Source organism: Pezoporus occidentalis, unplaced genomic scaffold (assembly GCF_034315485.1).
Source record: "Pezoporus occidentalis ecotype Australia unplaced genomic scaffold, CSIRO_AGI_Poc_V1 ctg60, whole genome shotgun sequence".
Classification (NCBI taxonomy): Eukaryota; Metazoa; Chordata; class Aves; order Psittaciformes; family Psittacidae; genus Pezoporus; species Pezoporus occidentalis.
In genome coordinates, this window is record NW_026915944.1 from 1,126,104 (window position 1) to 1,148,322 (window position 22,219).

The following is a 22,219-nucleotide window of genomic DNA, read 5'->3' on the forward strand; positions in this document are numbered from 1 at the left end:
GCTGTAGGGAGAAGTACTCATCCTCAGTGAGGGCCACCTCTTCACATTAGTCACACAAACCCTCTCACAAGGGAAGATGGGCAGGGTCACACTACACAGCACAAAGACAAGAACCAGCTGATTCTGATGGATGATCGTTTTATCTCTGCACCATGGAGCATCAGAAAGTAAGAGAAGAGTTCCAAGGGCTGAAGGGCTTTGTTTCAGTTAACATGTTTACAGTGCAAGTTATGAACTGCGTTTTGCTTGCAGAATAACAATTGAAAAAAAAAGCACAACAAAGCCACAGCACCTCTATGGGCCACTTTTGGCCTACAGCTGCATCACTATCCAAGACGCAGAACATCATATTCTTAAAGACTCAACACTACCAGACTAATCTCAGCAACGTTCAAACTGGAATTTTGTCTACTAGCATGAATGAGTACTTACTAAATACAAACTAATATAGTTCAAAAAAGCCACTTACCAAATACAAGCAATCTGGAGTTTTGCTGCAGGCAACAGGTCAGCTGTCGACTCAGCAACATTGACGCCATATTTTCTTTACTCAAAAGACCAAGTCTTGAGAGATTTTTTTCTGGCTGATGCTCTGAAAAAAAGAAAAAAGAACACTTATTTGTGTCCCTACAGATGCAGCCCCTATTCCTGTGCCATTCATTTCAATTTCCCCTTTCACTAATTTCAGTCCAAAGAAACTGACAGCATGCTTTGATGGATTAATGCAAATGTTCAGAGCAGTCTCAGCACTGAGCCCCAAGTCTGATGCTAGGTCTTGTTGAAGCAAATGACTTCTAGGCTAAATCTGTATCTCCCAGCTTTAGCAGGGACCAGCGGTAAAGATCATTACCTGTTTCCCCTTGCTCTTCTTTTCTCCTTTACCTATGCGGACTATATTGAACTTTTAAAAACAATGTTTCCAGTCAGTCTCTCAAGCCAATCTGTTACTTCTATTCAACCAAAGTTTATGAGAAAAATCTCACACAAAAATACTAGAACCAACCAAACAGCAGGGCAAGCATTAGGAAATAAAAGACAGTAAATCCCCTGAAATAACAGGTTCTACCAATTAACCACATCTCTGTGAAGAGCCTGTGAGAGCTGGGATTGTTCAGCCTGAAGAAGGATCAGGTTGCATCCCATCAGTGTGTAATAAATATCTGACAGGAGGGAGTAAAAAAGGAGCCAGAGTCCTCTCAGGGGTGTTCAGTGACTGTATAAGAGGAAAAGGGCACAAACGAAAACACAGCAAGCTCCATCTAAACATAGAAAAACCCCAGACAGGTCACCCAGATAGGGGATGGAGTCACCATGCTTGGAGATACACAAAACCCAACTGGACATAGTCCTGAGAAGCCTGCTTTAGGTGATGCTGCCCAAGCAGAAGGTTGGACCAGATGAGCTCCAGAGGTCCCTTCCAACCTCAGCTGTTTTGTGATTCCGCCTCAGCTACTTAAATATAAATGACTTTGTAAAGTCAGGTACCATGAATAGCAGTATGACTCCTTTTTCACTCTGGATCACCTCTGAAGAAAGCCTGGCTGGAAGTCATAAGTAGATAAAACAGGTCATTGAATTATTACCAAGGATATAGGTTAAATTAAAACTTTACACTTAGAAGCTTTGGTACCCCATGTATGTAGGGCACTAGATATCTTCTTTGCCTGTACAAAGACTGAGCTGGCATTTTTCACCTCACTGGATGTCCGTCCCTCTACCCTCAGAAGGTGTAGGCCATCAGCAGCAACTGGCCAAGGCCAAATGAAATGTGGCTATTACCTGTAAGGCTCCTGGAAAGAACTGTATTTAACAAATATGCTCCAAGAACAGAACTGAGCTTCCAGCAGAAAGAGATGATACCTTACTGCTTACATCAATGCCATCAATAAAATATGCAGCATCATGACTAAATGCAGGGAAGCAGTTGATCTATTGCTACCACAGTAAGTACCACCTCTTACCCAACAGTAATATACCAGAAACTTAATTACTGTATTGTCTTTAACCAAGATACCATTTATTTTCCTTCACACTTGAGCTTTTTCAAAACTGCGAAAACAAAAACCTCCTTGCCTATGGAGATCTATGAATGCATGGACCTGTTAATACTCAGGTACAAAGAAATTCCCCTGTGGCTTCCCAGGCAGTTGACACAGCATTTGGTTTCACTTGGTTTGCTCTGAGCTCAATTTAAAATCCAAGGTATTTTGAAATCTGCCATGGTGAGCAAACACTTGCACAATGTTTGAGAGCATGCTGGAAAAGCTGGATGAGCTGTGTTAGGTTTTGGGTCAGAAGTGCACAGGGAACTAGTTATTTTTTTTTTTTTTTTTCAAGAAAGAGTAGCTTCATTTATAAGACAAGATTCATTCATTCATTCAGCATTTTTTCACTCTTGGCTCTTTTCTTCATTGTGCTAACTTTTGCATGCCCCAACACCACAAATTTCTTCTCATGACTATTCTCTAGCAAAGAACAAGTGCAGGTCTAAGTCAGTGAGACTCCTGCTGTGGAAAAACACTGTTAAAGGGTGAATCAGCCCAGCAGCACCTCTCACAATGATTAATCACCTTGACTGATGTCCTCTGCTCAAGGTTATTTATCTGGTCTGTACCTGTGCAATCAGAAGGCTAAAACACCCCACCAAGATTTGCTTCATTGTTCTAAACCCCTCAGTTATCTCCCATGGGTGGTTTGGTACCAACTGACTAATCCACCTTCCCCGCAGTGATAAGATGCCTCTTCTCATACAAGTCACACATACCTTCCAGTCACACCACATGGTTGTACCCACCAGAGTCCAGGTCTCCCTGCAGCAGTCCCTACTCTTCCTCCTCTAGGTGAGCCACTCCTACCTCTCTTCACCCAGAACATTATTTTAGATTTATATTCACTGCTTATCTTAAATTCTTTTATTGTTAAAATACTGTATTCATAAAAGGCTAAAAAAATATTTTGGAAATGGTATTGGCTTTCTGAAAAACTCATAGAAAAAATTATTACAAGAGGTTTAAAAATAAAGTAGCTTAGCCCTAATTTTCCTTGACAGTTGTTATATAAAAACTCTTACCAGAGTCCGAATAAGTCATGCAATATCACATGATTTATACTAAAATCAAGCTTCTTTTCCATCCCCATTACGTACACGAGTTCTCACAGGAGATCAGCTGATGCAACTGCTATGTCTCTAAGCATGTGCTACTTGGTTATCATAATAACCAATTGAATTGTGCCTCCATAATCTACCTCTTGATCTATTCCCACCAGCCCAGCTTGTTCTAGCACTGCAAGCAGCAGTGGCACAGATTGCAAGCCAGCAGAAATCAGTTCTCTGGCACACATCAAACCAGGAGCAAAGCCACGCTACATCGTCTCTGCTGCTGCTTTAAAATCCAGGCAAAATGCATCCCCCAGTTCCAGACTGGAAAAGGGATGTGATGAACAGCATTTAGATGAGATCTGTGATGAAATGCTAGCTAACTTAGACAAGTGAGGTTCTTCCAGAAAAAGAGATTCATAAAGGTCTTCTCTAAATACTTTTCCTCTAATGGCAACAGTCTAAGTTGGTGAAGGCCACTGTCAAAAACAGCTTTTCTGAATGTTCACGACACTAATTTTGCAGATACATTTGCATAGATTTGTGTATGGAATTTTGCATTACATAAACACATGCATTGGCAAATAAAGTTTAAGTTGCAGACATGTTCTTTCAGTAAGAAAACTGATTTTCCAAGAGGAAGCTCAGCCCAGTTTGCTGAGCACACAAAGCACAAGGATTTGAGGAGTTTTTAAATGCACACTGCGAAACTGGAGTGATTATTTTTTTTAACAGCAGCTCTTAAAATTCTGTACTGAGTGATTATTTCTGATAGGCAGAATTTGTTACTAGGAGCGACAGCAGCCATTCAGCAGCACTAGCATTGGCTACTGCAGACAGAGAAAGATGGGTTGGTTTTGAGCTAACAAGATTATGTTTCTTAGGGAGACCTCCTGGAGAAATAAAACATATTTAGAGAGGGACCCCTAACCTTGATCAAGATACAAGAGCGAAAATAGCCAAACTAAGAGTTCATATAACATTCTGGCTTGCTCGCAGAAAAGCTAATGCAGCATGATGGCTGTGTTTCAGACTGCAGCTTGCAAAAACATGCCTCTGAAAGAAAGCAGGATAAGAGGTGAAACACAGACCAGCAAAACAAGTCAGCACTGCAGATTTGCATCTCTTTCTTGCAACTCATGCCAAAGACACAGAAGCCTGTTTTAAATTCATGGGGGCACATTAATCTGTCCCTTGGCTGCTAACAACCCATTTAACCGGGAACAATTAAGTGGTTTAGGAACAGCAGCAGGAACTGCACACTCCACAAGTCTTTACAATATGTATTCAGAGAGAAGGGAGGTAAAGGCAAATTCATTCCTTTTTTCCTGTTTTCCTTCCCTTGACTTTTCTATGGTGCAAAGCAGTGAGGGTATCATCATGCTACATTTAATTACTGCGAAATTCAAAACATCTTAAACTACCTTTAGTCCCCCTTGCTTGGATCCATGTTGATGTGAAAGCAGCTCAATCTCTTTAGGAGCTGTGCAGGGTGTGCTGGGGGGTGCAGGGGCAGCAGCCCCAGGTCCTCAAGCTTTGCCATCCGTCCCACAGATGGCTGCAGACGCTCAGCATGATTTGATGCTGCATTTTCTGCATCTGTTTTTTAACAGTGAAAGAAACTGCAAATGGAGACACCAACTTAAGACTCCTGTGACTTAAACAAAAGAACAATGTTGAAAAGCTTAGCAGTACTCAAGTAGCCATGCTGGAAGTGAGAAAACACTGCAAAGCTGATTTTCTTTGGAATTAATAGTTAATTTCCTTGGCTTCACAGGACAGTGAGTCCAACTACTCTTACAAAGACCCACAACATGATAAAGTGCTAGTGGTTCAGGTTTTTCCTGTTGTTTATCTTCCATAAACTCATTTCTCCTTTTCTAACCCCCACAATGCTCCCATACCTGTACTTCAGGGCCCTTCAAACAGCTTTTCTGGAAGAGAATCAGACTGGTATATATCAGAGGCAAACTTTTGGAAAGAGTTTGGATAATGCAGCCAGGACATGGGCACCAAGATGAGGGAGTCACAGACCCCATTACATAGGCAGTGACTGTTGCATGGTAAATGAGAGATAAGCAGTTCTGAAAGAGAAGAAAGATATAAAGGCTTCCAAAAGGAAGTACCTTAACTGCTCCTACGTTCTGCACCCCCTAAGCCCCCCAAAATCCCTTGTTTCTTTTTTTCTGTTATCTTCATCAGCTTGTGGCAGATAACGTTCTGTGTCTGGGGCTCACAAAGCAGAGAGCTGAAGGGTCCTGTCTTAAAAGAATAATAAAAATCTGTTTGTTAAAGGGGGGAAAGTCTCCTGGTTCATGAACAAGCATCTTTCATGACTTAGGTGATGCAGCTCAAGCATTTTACTTCTAAAACCAGCTCAAGATGAGTTCAGAGTCTGGAATTTCACAAAGAAATGTAAGTATGGGTGCAGTGGAAGACAATTGAGTCTGTCATCCATTAAACATAAGCACATCCTTTCTTAGTCTGCATCTGAGGAAGAACAGGGCAACCTAATGTCATCCCAGTATCTGTGTAAAAAAATTCAATGTATAGAGCAGTCTCTGTTCGAAAATGCATGGCCATCACCGAGTACTGCTCCACCCTCCTCTGGGGAGACAGGGAATGTCCACAGGCAACAGATCAATAGAGGAGAAAACTGAATGACTTCACCAGTTTTATTGACAGAGGGCAGGGTGACATCAGAAATCCTGACTTACTGCTTTAGCCACTTAAATGTAGTAAACAACAAAGTAAATAAAGAAGCCTGCCAGCATATTGATGTATTGAACGGCATTTCACTTGGTCCCAGAGGCAGAGTTAAGAGTTCAATATAAACTATATGGTTATGAAAGCCTGAGTGCACACAACGAGATGCAACAGGTCCTTTTACTTCAACGGGGCTTTTTTCTCAAGGGTACAGTTCTGAAAAATATTTTAATTAGCTTACAACAGCATTTGCAAGAGAAATTTGCTAGAGTAGTACCAAGAATTTCTAGTAACAGCTAGACTAAGGACCATGGAAATGAGACAGTCCTGTTAAGAGTTAGTTGCAAGAAAATTTACATCTAGCGTTCATATAAGGCTGACATTAGATTTTCCATCCAGCATCTATATAAACCCAGAGCTGAACCCCTGATTTCAGAAAGAACAGTATCTAGCACCACCCTTGTGAGGTGGCACAGGAAAGAGAAACAAGCTGCTCCTCACCCAGCTTAGTTAACCAAAACCACAGTCTCATACCAAAAAAGCAAAGGTGGTTAACAACCACTCCACAACATCAAGGCCGCACACCAGGATCACTACAGAGACAAGCTGAGGACGAGGTCTGCTGGGTCTGTGGGTAAACTGACACATCAGAGAGACCCCTGAGTGAAGCTCAACACTTATCTATGGCAATTTCACAGGCAGCAGCCAAAAAAGTCAGCACAAAGAGTGACTCTCACCAAAGAATGGTGAGCTTGTCCTGGGAGCTCACCAAGGCACTTTCTACCAAGCAACACTGACACCAAAACAAGCGACAGCAATCTGCAAATGGATGCATGTATCTACCACCAAAACCGGGTTTTACCAGTAAACACTTCACAAGCTGATAGTTGCTTTTCCTGTTTATGCCTCTAATGACCTTAACGGCTTTGTGTAGAACAGGATGTAATTGGAACCTCCGTGATTGTACTTAAGTTGTCAAGGACACAGTTGTCATAGTTACAAGTGAAGCTCAAGCGTCTGTTATTCATGGTTGCTTATTTATTTATTGATACTGACAGGCTCAAACACTCCCGCTACTGTTCAGAGGGCAGAAATGGGGAGACTGATTTTGTCACTCAAGCCTCGACAAAACAGTAAATATTGCACACGACTGTATTAAGTCTTCCCTAATAAACTGCCATTTTTCACAGCTACCTTCTCTCACTCACATTCAGCTGGCATTCAAGTCAGGATGATCTGAACACTGCTGCAAAAGCCCAGAGCAAGATGTAACACGCAAAACAAACCCCTCCTGTCTGTAGCTTGGAAGTACAGCACAGTATCCATCCTGGCATGGCAACAACTGCCTAGGCAAGACCAACCATCAGGTCAGAGCTGAGCCCACAGCAAACCTAGAACAGAAACCTTTAGTCCTTCCACCAAGTTTTACAACTCATTTACAGGCAGAAGTGTCATTACACTCATGCATCCAGGTTCTCATCCTCAGATGTCCCCTAAGCAGGGTTTGGTGGCTGGATATGAATGCATCTGGGTTTGTTTTCTTAAAAAAAAAACAAAAAACAAAAACCACAAAACAACAAAAAATTCTGTCCTTGTCTCCGTTTTTCCTCTCTCCAACAAATACTGGACCAAGCAAAGACTTCTGATCCATGATCCAATGAATAAGAACAGGTGGGAATGTCATGATTATGGCACACTAGGATTCAGGTGACTCACTAAAATTTTCAGCAGCGCAATTTTGTTTCAAAAACTCATTGCAACAGCTAAGCTGGGATGAGATGTGCCTACACCTTCCCTGAGAGAAATACATTCTCATAGCAAAAGAAACAATGGGGTAAGAAAAGTCATCTGTTAGAAACTGGGCAAGTTCCAGATCCAAACTATGTAAGTGGCATACCTGTACATAAACGTTAGTAAAAACCAAGCACAACCAACCTAATGTTAGCTGAAAATATATATTTTTTGTTTGTTTGTTTTTGGTCATTCCTTAATAGTTCCCACTGAAAAGAACTGCACTTTGGTATTTCAGGAAACGTAACTAGTGAGCTACACATAAGAACCTCTCTTCAAGCCTGCATATTTTGAATCTATTATTTTAAATGCAAATGGCAACAACATATCCAAACCATGCCTGTTAATTTCCACACATTTCCCACACCAAAACAGTCCAGCTCTCAGACGGTTAAATAGCTTACATTAAGACACAGCCCTGCTTTTCAAAGTAGTTACTCCACAAGCTTTCTGTAGTTCTGGAAAAATTGAAGTATTGCAAAATACCCTCAAGTCGAGCTTCATTGAAGGAAATTCAGTTATATTCCTTGTCAGATTTTATTCCTCAGCATCCTACCCCTGCCTCCTCAGAGGTCATGAAATTAGATAAACAGTATCAAATAAAATGCACTGTAAAAGCACAAATTATTCTTCTGCTTCCTGAAGTCATAATAGAGCTCACTTGGAGGCAGCCTGCACCAAAGCAAGGGAAACATCTTAAACGGGAGTGAGCGCTCTGGCTTCTCAAGGTGACCCCCACTTCAGCTGAGGATATACCAGGCAAACACATGCAGGAGACTCTTTTTACAAGGGGTCCAGCAAAAATCCCAGGGAACAGCTAACAGCGTGTATCCATGACAGGGATGTGTCAGCATCACACCTGGCTGCACAAACACAGAGACACACATTCCCCGTGGCACAGAAAGCTCAGCCGGGGTCTGTGCTAACCCCTACCGTACACAGGCACAAGGTAAAGGCACTTACGGGACTTGGATGCAAACTCCCCAGCCAGCTCGCAGGTGGAAAACGCGGCTCTCTCCTTCACCTCAGGGTAGGCTGCTGCTGGCTGTGTCCATGAGAAATGCCATTGCTATCAGCTCCTTCCAGCAGCCGCCTGCGACTGCTAGCAGCAAGGACAGGCATCACCCAGAGGAAACACCAAGCTGTGACCCTGCAGCTTCGCTGGGGGAATGCCCCAGTTAATGAAGGTTAATGAAACCAGCTCCCGCAAGCTATATCCAAACCCAGTGGGGAGCAATACCCAACTTGCCTCAAACTGAGATCATCTGGCTCCACTCGATGCCACTCCAGTACCTCTGGCATGTGGGTGTAGCCCACCAGCTTGGGCCCCTGGGAGTCTGAGTTCACCTGAATACCTTCTCAGCAGGGCTCTGAAAACTGAGCTGCAGAGCCAGGCTGTATTCATGTAAGGAACAGCCCCTCAGTTTTCAAGAACTGAGGAAGCTGAAGAACAGGTTTTATCCCTAAAACTCTTCATTTTACTCTGGTTTGCAAATATCCCAAGGGTGACATCTGGGCTCACAACTGCCATAAAATAACCTTGGCTTGTCTCAGCTCCTTCAGGTCATGCACAGGCAGAAGCAGCACAACAGCCAGCACACATCCCAGTGCCACCTCCCACTGCACACTGCTCCAGACGGGAACACAGAGGCACAGGCATGCAAAGAGCACATCCCTTCAGGCCCAGGATGCTATCACCAGGTTGCTATGGTGCCGGGGGCAGGAGGGAAGATGCGCCAGAGCGCAGCAAAAGGCTGAGCCGCTTCAGATTTAAATCCCTGTGACTGCATTCCAGCCCAGCCACTGCACGGTTGCTGTGGCAACCGATGAGTGAAAAATCAGAGAGGAAATCTGTAATTATTACAGGCGAAGGGGTGACTTACCCACTTCGGTAATCAGGGCATTAAAACCTTTTGAGCAGAGGAGGAGATGCTCCATGCCCCCCAACTTGCACAGCTGCGTCCTAGCTGTAGGACCTGCCTTACATCCATCTTCTGTTAAGCTCCAGCTGTGGGATGCAATGTTTTGGCAGGATGCTTTCCTATGCACAGGGTTTGAAGCCTGCCAGAGGGGCTGCAACTGAAGCACCTGCACCCAATATGCTGCAAGGAGGAAGACAAGGGAGCAGCCTGGTCCTTGGGCAACCTGAGCAAACCCAAGACTTGGGCTGCCTTTTTTCAGCACAAGCACAGTCAGGCGCAAGGAAGGGTCTAAGCCAACAGAGGGAAGAACAGATATCAGAAGTAAGCAACAAAGACAAAAGATGCAGTGCTGATAGGAAGCAGCTAAGGTCCCTGGCATTTGAGTGACTCCAGTTTGTGCTGCTACCAAAGCACCACAGTTCCTTCTTCCACCTTCTCTCAGTGCAACAACAGCAGCAGTATTTATTCAGTTGGGATGGATACTGTGATCATCACTGTGCTAATACAGGAATGACAAGGGGCAGAGAGTCATTCAGGTAGACTAAACACACTCTGCAGTCTCTCCAACTATAACTGCAACTGCAAAACATTTAAGATATACTGAAAATGTGCAGTTCACAAAAACTGTGGACTGTAACAAGAAAGCAGTGACTTTGATTTAATCAAGAGAACATAGGTAACAATGTCTAGTTTAGGTTTAACAGTGTTATCAGCTGTTGGATTTCACTGCAAATGATGGCAAATTCCTCCAGAAGCAACTCTATAGCCATTCTTAATCCCTGCCTTCCACTCTAGAAAGCATCTGCTTTCCTAACAATTTGTTAGGACAAACCAAGCATTTCAAATAACACAGAGCTACAGTTCTTGAGAAAAAAATCAGTATCCAGAGACAGCAGCTCTATGGTAGAGACAAGATGTCAGAATACTAAATGCCACATACACCTGCAAGAGAGAACAAACACATGTCCTGGGTGCAGCTGTAGCTGTCATTTTTCTCCTTCTTAGTAGCTGGTGCGGTGCAGTGCTGTGTTTTTGACTTTCAGCCTGGGAACAGTGGTGGTAACACCAATGCTTTCAGTTGTTGCTCAGTAATGCTTACTCCAACCAAGGCCTTTTTCAGTCTTGTGCTCTGCCAGTGAGGAGAGGCATGGGAAGCTGAGAGGAAGCAGAGACAGGACACCTGATCCAAACTGGCCAAAGAGGTATTCCATACCACAGCACGTCACGCCCAGTACAGAAACTGGGGGGAGTTACCCAGAAGGCCCAGATCGCTGCTCAGGTCAGGCTGGGTATCAGTCGGTGGGTGGTGAGCAGTTGTATTCTCTCCCCTTGTTATTTCCCTTATCATTATAATCATTGGTGGTAGCAGTAGTGGTTTTGTGTCATACCTTAGTTACTGGACTGTTCTTATCTCAACCCATGGGAGTTACATTCTTTCCATTCTCCTCCCCATCCCTCCGGAAGCAAGGGGAGAAAGAGGGCGGGGAGTGAGTGAGCGGCTGCGTGGTTCTGGCTTACCAGCTGGGATTAAACCAGGACAGTATCACAAAGCAGAGAGCAAGGCATGCCAGCACCAAGTCCTAGTCCTGCTTCAAAAATCAAAGTTGCTACAAGACAAAAAAGCATGGTCTCAGGACCCCAAACTTGCATGAAGAGTAAAAGCAACACCCCTCTTAAGGGCTTGCCATGTTCGGAGAAGGAATAAAGCACTCACTGGTGTCTCAAATCAGTACTTTTAGGTACTGTGAACAGTAACAGTAATTAGTAGGTTCACTTCAAAATACATTAAAAAAAATCTTTTAATGCAGTTGGAAGAAAACATAAAGTAAGGCTACATAAATGCTGACCCTCAAGTTAATTATCAAATCTGAGCAAATAACTTGCAGGCAGAAGGATAAGACTCTTATTTGGCCAACAAGGATTATCACAAAGAGCAAAACAGAAAATAAAAGACTGGGATTGCCTAGCCTTTTGAAAGAAGTAAAAAGTTTCATGAACAGACTGGAATTCACAGCAACCAATATCACTGATATTCAGGAACACACCTGAACTGTACCTGCATTACTCACATACCAGTTAACTGGTGTTAGTTACCCTGACAGAGGGAGAGTGGGATCACCCCCCTCTGGTTTTCAGACGCCAACTACTTTAATTCCCATTAAACGTGACAACTTCACATTTGTAAGGAAGAGATGGAAAGGAATACAAGAATTAACCTCAATTACTATGAATATCTACTACTCAAAAGTCCTATTATTGCCTGTTTAATCAGGTAACAGGCTAAAAAGAATAGCAGTTGGAGCAGTTTTCAGAACAGTTCAGGGAACATGGATATGTATGCAGAGTTAATTAACAGACTCTGTGGTTAAATTCCCTAGTATGTTTTGAAAATTATTTTTGGGCTCCAGATGGACAAAGAAACTAGTGCCAATCTGATTCAGCAAGACACATATTTCTCAAGTGGTCCCTTTTACTTCACTAGGCTCATTCACAAAACCACAGCTGTGAATGAGCCAAAGCACTCTGCTGAATTAAAAGCAAGGTAGAAAAACTGGTAACTGGAAGGCTCACTGAAGGTTATCACTAGGGAAAAAAAAAACACAAGGCCACTGCATAAATTGTGCTTATTTACTCCTTCTATATTGCCTATCTGAGAAAACTCACGCAGCTGCTGCATGAAAACATTCCACACAGGCACTAAATACCTGGACACAAACCAGAGGAGGTAAATTAGACCTTACTAAGTAAGCTAATGGCTAAACTCATGAGTAAAGCCTCGAGGTACATCTACTCTGCACCCACTTCTCTCACAATAACACTGACACCCACATAATAGACTGAGTGCTGCATTTTCAGTCTGGTACATACAAGCTATGAATCACATGAACGAGAAGATTCTGTACATCACATCTAGGTAGTTAAAAAGCACTGGACAGTTTGGGGAAGGTTGCTAGTACTGTGCAAATCATCACAAGTCGATCCAGCTTATGGGGTCAAAGAGGGGCCTGGGATCAAGAAATTGTTGAATGAACCCTCACGATGCTCAGAGAGGCTGTACAAATTGGGAGAGGGGACACAAACCAGGATATTATGTCAGTTGCGTCTGGAATCACAGAAGATACCCACTGTTTCCATTTGATGATGGAGAAGGCCCATTGGACCAGAATTACAGATAAGCTAAAAGCAGGAAAGGAAAACAAATAATTTTTAAGGATTTGGGTGGCACCTCCCGCAGCAACTGTGTGGGCAGCTCTGTGCTGGCTCTACTCATTTCCAGCAACCAAGAGAGCCACTGGATGTTCTGCATCTCCACAATATCCCATGAGGAACATCCACGGGTGCTGCAAGGAAATATCTTGCAAATACAGGCCGCAATTATGAATTGTTCAGTAACAAGTCAGCTGGCAATACCACCAGCCATAGTGCGGCGGGACAGGTAGGAGACTGCCTTTTATCACATATCACAAAAATACTGCAACAAGGGCAGAGAAAGGCATCTGTCCAGTGGCATGGGGCAGCAGCTAACCCCCCTTTATTCACTGTGAGACAAGCCTGCCTCTGTAACTATACTATTGCCACAAAGGCTCTAATAAACACTGGGAATGACTGATCTCAAAAACAGACCAATATAAGTCTATTACCAGTGTAATTTTAAGCAGCAACCCTAAGTTACCCCAGGATGAATACAGTCAGTATGGAATAAGGAGCTAGAAGTTAGGTTAAACAAAAGAAAAAATAAGCTAAACTAAACTAAACAAAACAAAATAAAATAAAGCAAATTTATTGAACAAAAATCTGTTCAGGGAAATGTTTATCTTTCTAAAGATACCTCATCAATGTAAGCAGCACTAGCACTATGGGAGAGTGGAGCACTTCCCTTCAGAAAGCTGCCCTCCATCCTTCTTAAGTGGTACTTAACCTCTCCCTCTCAAGAGGCTCCCAAGAGAGCACTGCCATAACAACTCAGAAAAAAACCAACTGTTTCTTCGCCTTCATACAGTCAGGTTCATCAAATGGATGCAGTGCAGGACTTATCACTAATCAGCTATTTCTGCATAGAATTTACGCTTTGTCAGCCTTTAGAAGCACTGTGTCAGTATTATCTCAAGCCGCCCTGTTTCCCTTTTTGCTGTTAACTAGTGACAGTACTGAAAGACAAACCAGAGACTAAAGTTTCACAACAGATGAGAGGAATGCGACTGCAAACCTGGCTTACCAGCCAGAGTATACATCAGTTATGCAAGGCTGCATATGGATTTTGACCAGATGTAACAAACAGTCCCTTTCTCCTCTCTTTTCCATTCTGAACAATGAGACTGAACCCAGGAACTATTTCCTGTCTTTAATCACATCACTCTGGAACATGATTTTCCCTGCATAAGAAAATATGCAGAAAAGCAAAACCCACACAACTTTATGCAAGTGTTGTGTTCAGAAATTAATTATAGCATTACCCAACCAACCTTGGTTTTGCAAGGGCAGTAGCATCTTTTTAGCCTCTTTTCTGAAGAACTCCACTTTCACCTAGCTCTCATGTCACCCGCATGGCTCAGACTCCCATCCGCACCAGAAAGACTCCCAGTTTGGAGAAGAGACATCACTAAACTCTTCACAGCACCCAGTGTCCCTTCGCAGCACAAGTTCAGCTCAGAGAAAACGAGGTGCACCAATGAAAGGAAACAACTCAGCAGCGTGAGGAATAAGAGGTCAAACCAGAGTGGCCTCCATGCTTGACTCCCTGTTGAACCCATGTTCATCATTCTAATGGAACAAAGTCCTACTACACTAAAATCTCCTGAAAAGCAAAAGAAAAAACTCTGAACTCATTCATGATCATTGTAATGATCCAATTTTTATGTATAAATTAACACCAGGAATCTTACAGGTTGCATCAGAAGTGATACTTTCCAATCACCTTCTTGGCTAAGGAAAAAAAAAAATTAGTGATGAATCCAGCCCCTTGTCATTATCTCTATTTGCCTCTACTCCCTCTCTTCAAAACACAAGCTAGCCCTTTTTATATTTTTCCTCAGCTGCTTTTTAGTGCAGCCAAAGCAAAAGCATCACATTGCAGCACTTACACCAGCCCCTTTCAATGCCCACTGCACAAACCACAGAACAAACTGAGAATTTCACCCCTGATCTCCATTAGCCAGTAAAATTGGACTGCAAACAAGGACATGGAGATCATCTGAGTCAAGCCCATCCTCTGCTTTCCTACCTTCACCAGTACTCTCTGATTGTGTAATCCTATTTCCCTTTCCAGGAAGCTGCATTGCAGCAATAGCTGTGGAGCAAAAAACAAGGTTTGCTTTATGCTGGAGCTGGGATGAGAGAACACTAAGATGTATGGCAGTATGGTCCACAGAGAGAAAACCCACCCCTGATGCCTGGCCCAGAGTCCACCACTGTCAGTGCACTCAGAAGCATGCTCTGCCAGAAATAATGGAGTGGGAGAGGACTCAGAAGCCTCCAGCCTGGCTGCAGCATGATGTGCCAGGATCACACTGTAGGCCACTGCCAGCAAGTGTCTTACACCTGAAATCTGTTCTGTCATGCCAGAACAGTCTGGTCTGGTTTCTAAACAGCTTTTTAACCTGTCATCTTCTCCAATTCCCACCAAGGCAATCATTTATATCCTCAGATTTATATAGTAAGCTGTTAAAAATGTTTCAATACAAACTTGCTCCCTCTGTCCCAATCCCAATGTCCTGATTTTTTTTTTTTTTGGCATACATCACAACACTGGTATCAAGCAAGCACCTGGCAAAATATGTGTCATTCATGTCAGATGTGGAAAGGGAAGTGACAGAGAAGAACAAGATGGCTGGTACCCATTATTTGGCATCTAACATGAAGAAAGTCTGACAGACAGATTTGGAAGAAACATAATACAAACAAAAAATATGACCACTAATAAGTTACACCAAGCTTATTAAGCTTATTTAAAATACTTAATGTTTACATTATTTATATTACTTATTCATGTTTTTGCATTATTGCCAGACCAACTCAAAGCATACAAGTTGATTTCAGTTGTATTTAATATCCAGGGATCCTGCCAAGAACCTCTGCACACACTATCCTTTGCTAAAAGAGGAAGCCAAAATTGGCATGCTGTAGTGATGTTCAAAGTGCTTAATCGAGACTGAGCCTGATGCAATACAAATACAAATGAGGAATATTCTTTCCTTTCTCTGCAAACTGCTTTCCCCTCTCTTCCTCTGTTTTCCTCAGTAGCTTCTGCAAACCCCCATTCTTGCATTACTTCATTCAGAGAAGAAAAGTGCTGGAAGAGCACGAGATCATACCTCTTTTCTTGTGAAAAAAAATCTGCAGGGTTGTTCATTTGCTGGTAACAAGGAGCAAGAGGAAGGGATGATTTAATACCAAGATTACAGTAACAAGAAAGTTAGCATGAATCATCCACTAGGGCACAGAATTCAATGAAGAGCTTTCTGCCTTGTGCTTTGTCTGGTACAAGGCTTATAGATGGAAGCTAGATACTGTCAAATTGAGCCAAACATCGAAAATAGGACATTATGAAAACATCATCACTAATTTATGTCTTTTCCCAACACTCACTGTTTTCTTCTGTGAGAAACCAGTGATGAAACCAAGGGGAAAAAAAAAACAACAGAAGCACTTAACCTCATCCTCAACAAACAACTTGAAAGAAAACCTTGTGCTAGAAATCCACACTCTGATAATACTTTTCCACTCCCATAAATACATCACAGTGCTTTCTAGCCACCCAGCCAACACACAGGTAACCTGTGTACTCCAGGCTGAGATGCCCACTAACATAACTGGCAGGACAGCTCCTCTCCTCACCTTTTCTTTCAGTTTACCCTGTCCATCCTTCCAGCTTCGCTTTGTACGAGAACAGGTCAGCATATGTTCTGCTGTACCTCCTAGACCTATAATGGTCTTCTAGTCAAAAGCATTTATTTTAGAGCTGACAGGTTCTTAAAACAGATCCAAGACAGTGAAAACACCAGGGCTGGAAAGCTAAGTGTGAAGACCAGTAGAAATAGACTACGTCATGCTGACACTGCAGGCAGTCTAAAAGGCTTCAGCAAGGAAAATCCAGTGTTCATGATATGAAGATGGCAGAAGAGATGAAAGGAAACGTGAGGAATCTGATCCTGATGCCAGCATGCTCACAAACATGGCTGATACAGCTGTGAAAGCAGCACTGTCAGTGGGGAATGGAAAACAGACTTTGACAGAGGGAACCACAATCCAAATCTCTCAGCTGATGCAGCGAAAAGCATCATGGGGGAATCGGCACAAAATATTAATATGCTATAAGCCAAAGCTAAATTGGATTCTACTTGTGTGTTTTAGCAGGTGCCAGGTAAGGATTGCTCAGCGATTACTCGGTCCCTTTGCTAATATCCAGCCAATTTTCTGCCCCACATCTAGCTAGGCAGGAAAGTATTAAAATAAATTAAAATCTACCAAACCCCCAAACCAAACAAAAACAGGAAGCACTTGAGCTATGCCAGGTTTCAAACTCCAGGCATTTTGAGGACATTGCTAAAAAATTCCTACATAAAATAGAACTATAAATGAGTACAACAGTTGCAAAGCAACGTATTTTCACTTGTGAAATTAAAACTGAACTTTGCTTGGGGATGGCAAGGAAAATTCCATCTGGAACAAGGAATATTTTTAAGTGTTCAAAATCAGAAAACCTGCAGACAGGTTCAGAAGTTTTTTTACCCTCTGTACAGCCAGTACTTTGGCACTTCATCCTGTCACCCAAAATACACTTGAGATATACTGACTTTTTACATTAAATCTTTAGCGAGCTGCATTACTCTAAACTGCCCCCAGAAACACCATCAGAATTCATTTTCATTTGTAAACTACTAAGTTTCACAAGAGTCCAAAGAAGATAAACACTTCCTAGAGAGCTCTACTCCCTGAGTTTCACAAGAGTCCCAGGAAGATAAACACTTCCTAGAGAGCTCCACTCCCTGGCAATGCCAAGCTGTATTTCAGTGAAATCATAAAATCTAAACGGGAAACTCACCAAGTCTGAGGATTTCTTGCCTTCAAAGTGCCTTATACCTTGCCACAGAAAGTTAGTACTCTGCCTTTCAGCCAGAGACCACAATAAGAGTTTGATGCAGTACAGTATAAAGACTCACCTACACAAATGTTTTTTTCCTGCATTAAAACTGAAAGAGATTCACTAAAATAATTATAATAGACGATATAAAGGGGAATCACCTAAGTATGAATAACTATAATTCACATTCCTGGCCCTTTTCTTCAAGCTGGCAGCACTCACATACTAAAAGCAGTACTTCAGCTGCATGGTTCTTGTGCTTTCTCACACCAACCAGTGCAGCTTTATCATTTCTTTTAAAAAGGAAGTTCATGTCCTGTGGTCCTTGACACTGCAGGTGTCCAACTTTCAGAAGTACAGCTTCAGAAGCAACTGCAATATACCTTCCCAAAGGCAGATAGTGAGATCAGCTGCTGGCTGGTGCAGTAAAATAATTGACTATCCAGCCTGAGCCTCATTTCCTCAACAGAATTTACAGCTGTACAAGCTGCTATGCACAAAACACAAAAATACTCCACATCTACAAACTAGGATGGAAGAACCCAAAATCCATGCTGCAAAAAGTGATCAAAAAGAAAATCATACTCTCTGAAAATGTTCTCTCCGCTGCAAAGAGAAACACCTCCACTGGACAGCAAGAGACAACCTTCTTCTTTCGTAGAAGCAAGAACTGCAATACATAACCAAAATTCCTAGCCAATTCTTCTGCTGAGTTTCTAGTATCTAGCTAAGAGATGGAAAATGAACAGTAAAATATTTTGCAAAAGGAAAGACAAACAATCTAATACAAGGATGCACTACAAACCTGTACTCCCACAGATCAGAAAAGAGTCTGAGAGCCACAGAAACAATTTACAACAATATTCTCTGTTTTATAGACTCTGCATGCTTTGGAAAACACCCAGAATACTGTTATTTTTGCACAAACACCATATGGCTAAGAAAATGTCACTTTCTGTGTTTTCCTGGCCCATAGCCGTCACTTCAGGAAACAGGACTGTGATCTGATAAAACAGATCACAAAATTCAGAAACAAAGGGGGACAGGGATGTTCTGGCTTTCAAGCCACAGAGCTGGTAGAATTATCTACTTTAACTTCCTGACCCCTAAGGTAACCTATTCTGTTCATGAAGAAAAGGAATTTGAAAGCAGATCAGTTTGGAACAAAAATAGGGAGTTTTCAGCCTCCCAGAAGATACAACTGTTATGTAAGGCTTACAGCATATCCATCCTTCCATAGGTGACAGGCCCACACTGATAATTACCTGTGTGCTGTATTTGTGGTCTTTAAGCTGCAGTGTTCCTGATGTGTCATTTTTTGCTTTACTTACCTATACTTTCACAGCTTCCCACACATCAGCACTTGCTACTCTCCTGATGGAACCCAGCTCTTTTCTGTTAGTTACTCTTTCAAATGGGTAAGATACCTCACCTTTTGATTCAGACTTACCGTTATGCCTGAAAAATTCTTAAGAGCTTATGAAGAACTGTAAAAGAATAGGAGGCACTACTGGAAAAGCCTCCTTGAACAAAAATGACACATACAGATTGACATACAAGGAGGAATCAAATAGTCTTTGAAAGCAATGCAGAGGAGAAGTGTATTACATGAAATCTGAGAACTGCCCATGAAAACATATTTTCTTATCTCTGCTTCTTCTGGCAAAAGCAAAGCCAAAAGCAAAAGAGATTCATTCGAGTTCAAAGAGGCACCATTTGATTGAAAGTTTACAGTATACAGTCAATACAGTAATATTTTAAGATACAACAGAGTTGTATATTAACAACAGGGATACAACATGAATGTGATAGTTTTCATACAGTACACACATGTATCACCACTAAACAGCCCTTTTTTTCCAAAACATTTCCACAAGCTCTTTCCATTTGGATAAAAGAAAGGAATCTTAATTTGTACTTGAAACAGCTAGATTTTTTTAAAAGTGGTTCTGGAAAGGACTCTCAATTCATGAAGTCACAAAACAGAGCTGGGAAGCCAAGAATCAGATCAAATTTGATTTAGACCAGCTGTGACATCTTCCTAATACAGTGAATCCTGATGTATGAACGTATCACCATAAGTATGAAGCTAAGCAGTAGTAGATGTGTATGTCATAAGGTAACTTGAACTGCTTTAATTCAGGCCCAGTGATCAGAGCACAAACCAGGTGACACACTGAAGCTCTGAGGGCAGCACACCTGACCACGCTGAGATCTGTGCAGTTATACCTCAACACACAGGCAGCTTTGCTGGATTGCTGATGAATCCAGCTGTGGGGTCTACAAGGCATTGTACAAACTGTTCCGAAACTCCACTGTTAAGCACCACACAAACCAAACAGGGCAAGGGAACACCTGGAGACCTCTAAGCTGCTGGCAGGTGAACTAGTTTGGATGTGTATACACACAGCCTATGCACATCCTAATTTCTCTCTGAGAAAATCCAGATCAGGGCATTTTCCTTTTCCAGTGACAACACAGCTGCCAGCAGTATACCTACTGCTCTGCTTGGCATATATTTGCATGCTGTGTTTGCTTACTGCTTCCTGGGCATAAATATCCCATTTTAACCACTTATTTCAATTTACTCTGTATCTGAATGCACAAGGCACCTCACTGCACAGCATGCTGCTAAGCCTGTTATTCCTCACAAGACTAAAGGGCTGAACTCTGGAGAAAGCAGTTCTATTACAATTTTTTCCCCTGCATTTTATAAGTGGTCAGCTTGTCTAATAACACCATACACTTACAGACTCAGGTCTCCATTGTCTGAAGATGTCACAGCCTTTTGCACTCCAAGTTGTCCAAGAAGTACAATGCAGTGTAATGGCAGAGCGCTGGCTGACTGCAGACACAGAAGACCTGAACACTGACCCCAAGTCCAAAAGGCTACCTAGCAGGTTACTTGCAGTAACAGATTTCTTTCCCTGCATCTGTCTCAGTTTCCCCATCTGTACAGTCCATCCAGTAATGTTTATCTCATTGTGAAGTGCTCTGAACAGTGAGAATAAGAAACACTATGACATGCAGATATTATCCTTTGCATTTACTGTGCCTTAGTACTGCAAGTTGTGATCCAGTATTTCAATCACTGTAACTAGAGAAGACAAACTTAGCCCAGACACAATTTGCCCAACACACTACTCAAGTACATAGACAGACCAATTACAGTAAAAAAAAACAAACAAAAACAAACCCCACAATGCAACAAGAGCTGTAAAAAATATCCTCAATTCAATTTATACTAAAATAATCAGACTATAAAAGATTCAATAGGTAACTTTCTTACTGTAGAGCTTCCAGAAGGTAAGTACCCTTCTTTCGTATCACTTGGCTTTCACCCTTTACTGAACTCCCTGCCTGAAACTACATGCCCATGAGCCACGCCTCTGAACTGCAGGGCAAAATCCAACTTTTGTAAACCTGAACATTCATTACTGATTACAAAATTACTTGGAAAACAAGACTCGAGTTTGTTTGCATATAACTCCCTTCACTGTAGCTTATAAACAGAGAAGGAGAATCACAGAGGCAAAAGCCAAGCTAGGCAAAAGTAAAGCTCTAGGTAAACAACCACACACTACTTCAAAACAGGTAAGGGAAGTGAAGCCAAAGAGGTCTCATGGCAAAGCCTGAGATAGGAGCCTGGGTTTTGCATCACAAGTTGGAGAACAGGGAACTGAAGAGATTCTCAGCTGGAAGTGCAGCAGTAGGCCTCCATAAACACCATTACTCAGCTGGCAGCAACATATTAAGAAGGGGAGAGCTATCTGCAAAGCCAATAGGGTTTTCTCCACGGTATGCATGTATTTTCTACCAGGTTTTGTGCCCTCTCGTTCCCTTCTTTTCCCTTTTCCCCTGCTAAAGTCTGTGACAGGGTCCACCCGCCCGCTGGACTCGATCCCTTCAGCCACGGCGCGGCTGCAGAGCTGTGCACACAGCACCGCAGACGCCTGCTCATGCGGCGGAACTCACGGGTGACAACACCACCGCTGCTCAGGAAGGTCCCCGAATCCATGGGGAACCACTGCCCCGCGCTGTCCCTGGCACCCGCAGGGGCCGCAGCCACGCTCGGGTCTGACGACCCAAGGACTACAGCGGATGTCAGCGCACCGGTAGCCCGCGGAACGCAGACAGCCCCGTGGATCTCCGCGCCTGAGCCGCCCTCCCAGCGACATCCGAGAGGAGAGCGGCACGGTGGATGCCAGGGAGCCCCGGCGTGACGGGCACCGCAGCGCTGCCCTTGGGGGCATACGGCGAGGGAAGGGTACCGGAGAGGGGCCGGCTCGGGCAGCCCGCCCACCTCCCCCACCCCACGGGGCCATAAGGAGAACCGCTGGCCGGGAAGCAGCCGGCAGGCCCCCCGCCCCGAGCGGCCAGCGTCCCGCACGGTTCCGCCGCTCACCCGGAGGTGCAGGGCTGCGTCTCCTCCAGCCGCCGCGCACTGTGGCACCGGGCTGCGCCGGGCCGGACCGGACCGGACCGGACCGCACCGAGCAGTCACCGCCGTAACCCCCCCGATCACCGCCTACCGCCTGCGCGGCCCCGCCGCCGCTCGGCAGCCAGCCCCACGTTCTCAGCCAATCCGCGCCGCCGCGAGTAGCCCCGCGCCCCGCTCTGCCA

The 22,219-nt window shown here is 43.3% G+C and overlaps 1 protein-coding gene across 1 annotated transcript in view; it reads right to left on the bottom strand.

The window, feature by feature from the left end:
- The window catches only part of ABAT (4-aminobutyrate aminotransferase), a 54,427-nt gene extending 32,347 nt beyond the window's left edge, over positions 1-22,080 (bottom strand). The window contains exons 1-2 of the mRNA XM_062639392.1: positions 22,002-22,080; positions 470-592 (exon numbers count right to left, since the gene is read on the bottom strand). Of these exons, the coding sequence (XP_062495376.1) occupies positions 470-539 (70 nt within the window). The 5' untranslated portion in view covers positions 540-592; positions 22,002-22,080. The remainder of the gene's footprint in view (positions 1-469; positions 593-22,001) is intronic.
- Between the last annotated feature and the right edge of the window lie 139 nt (positions 22,081-22,219).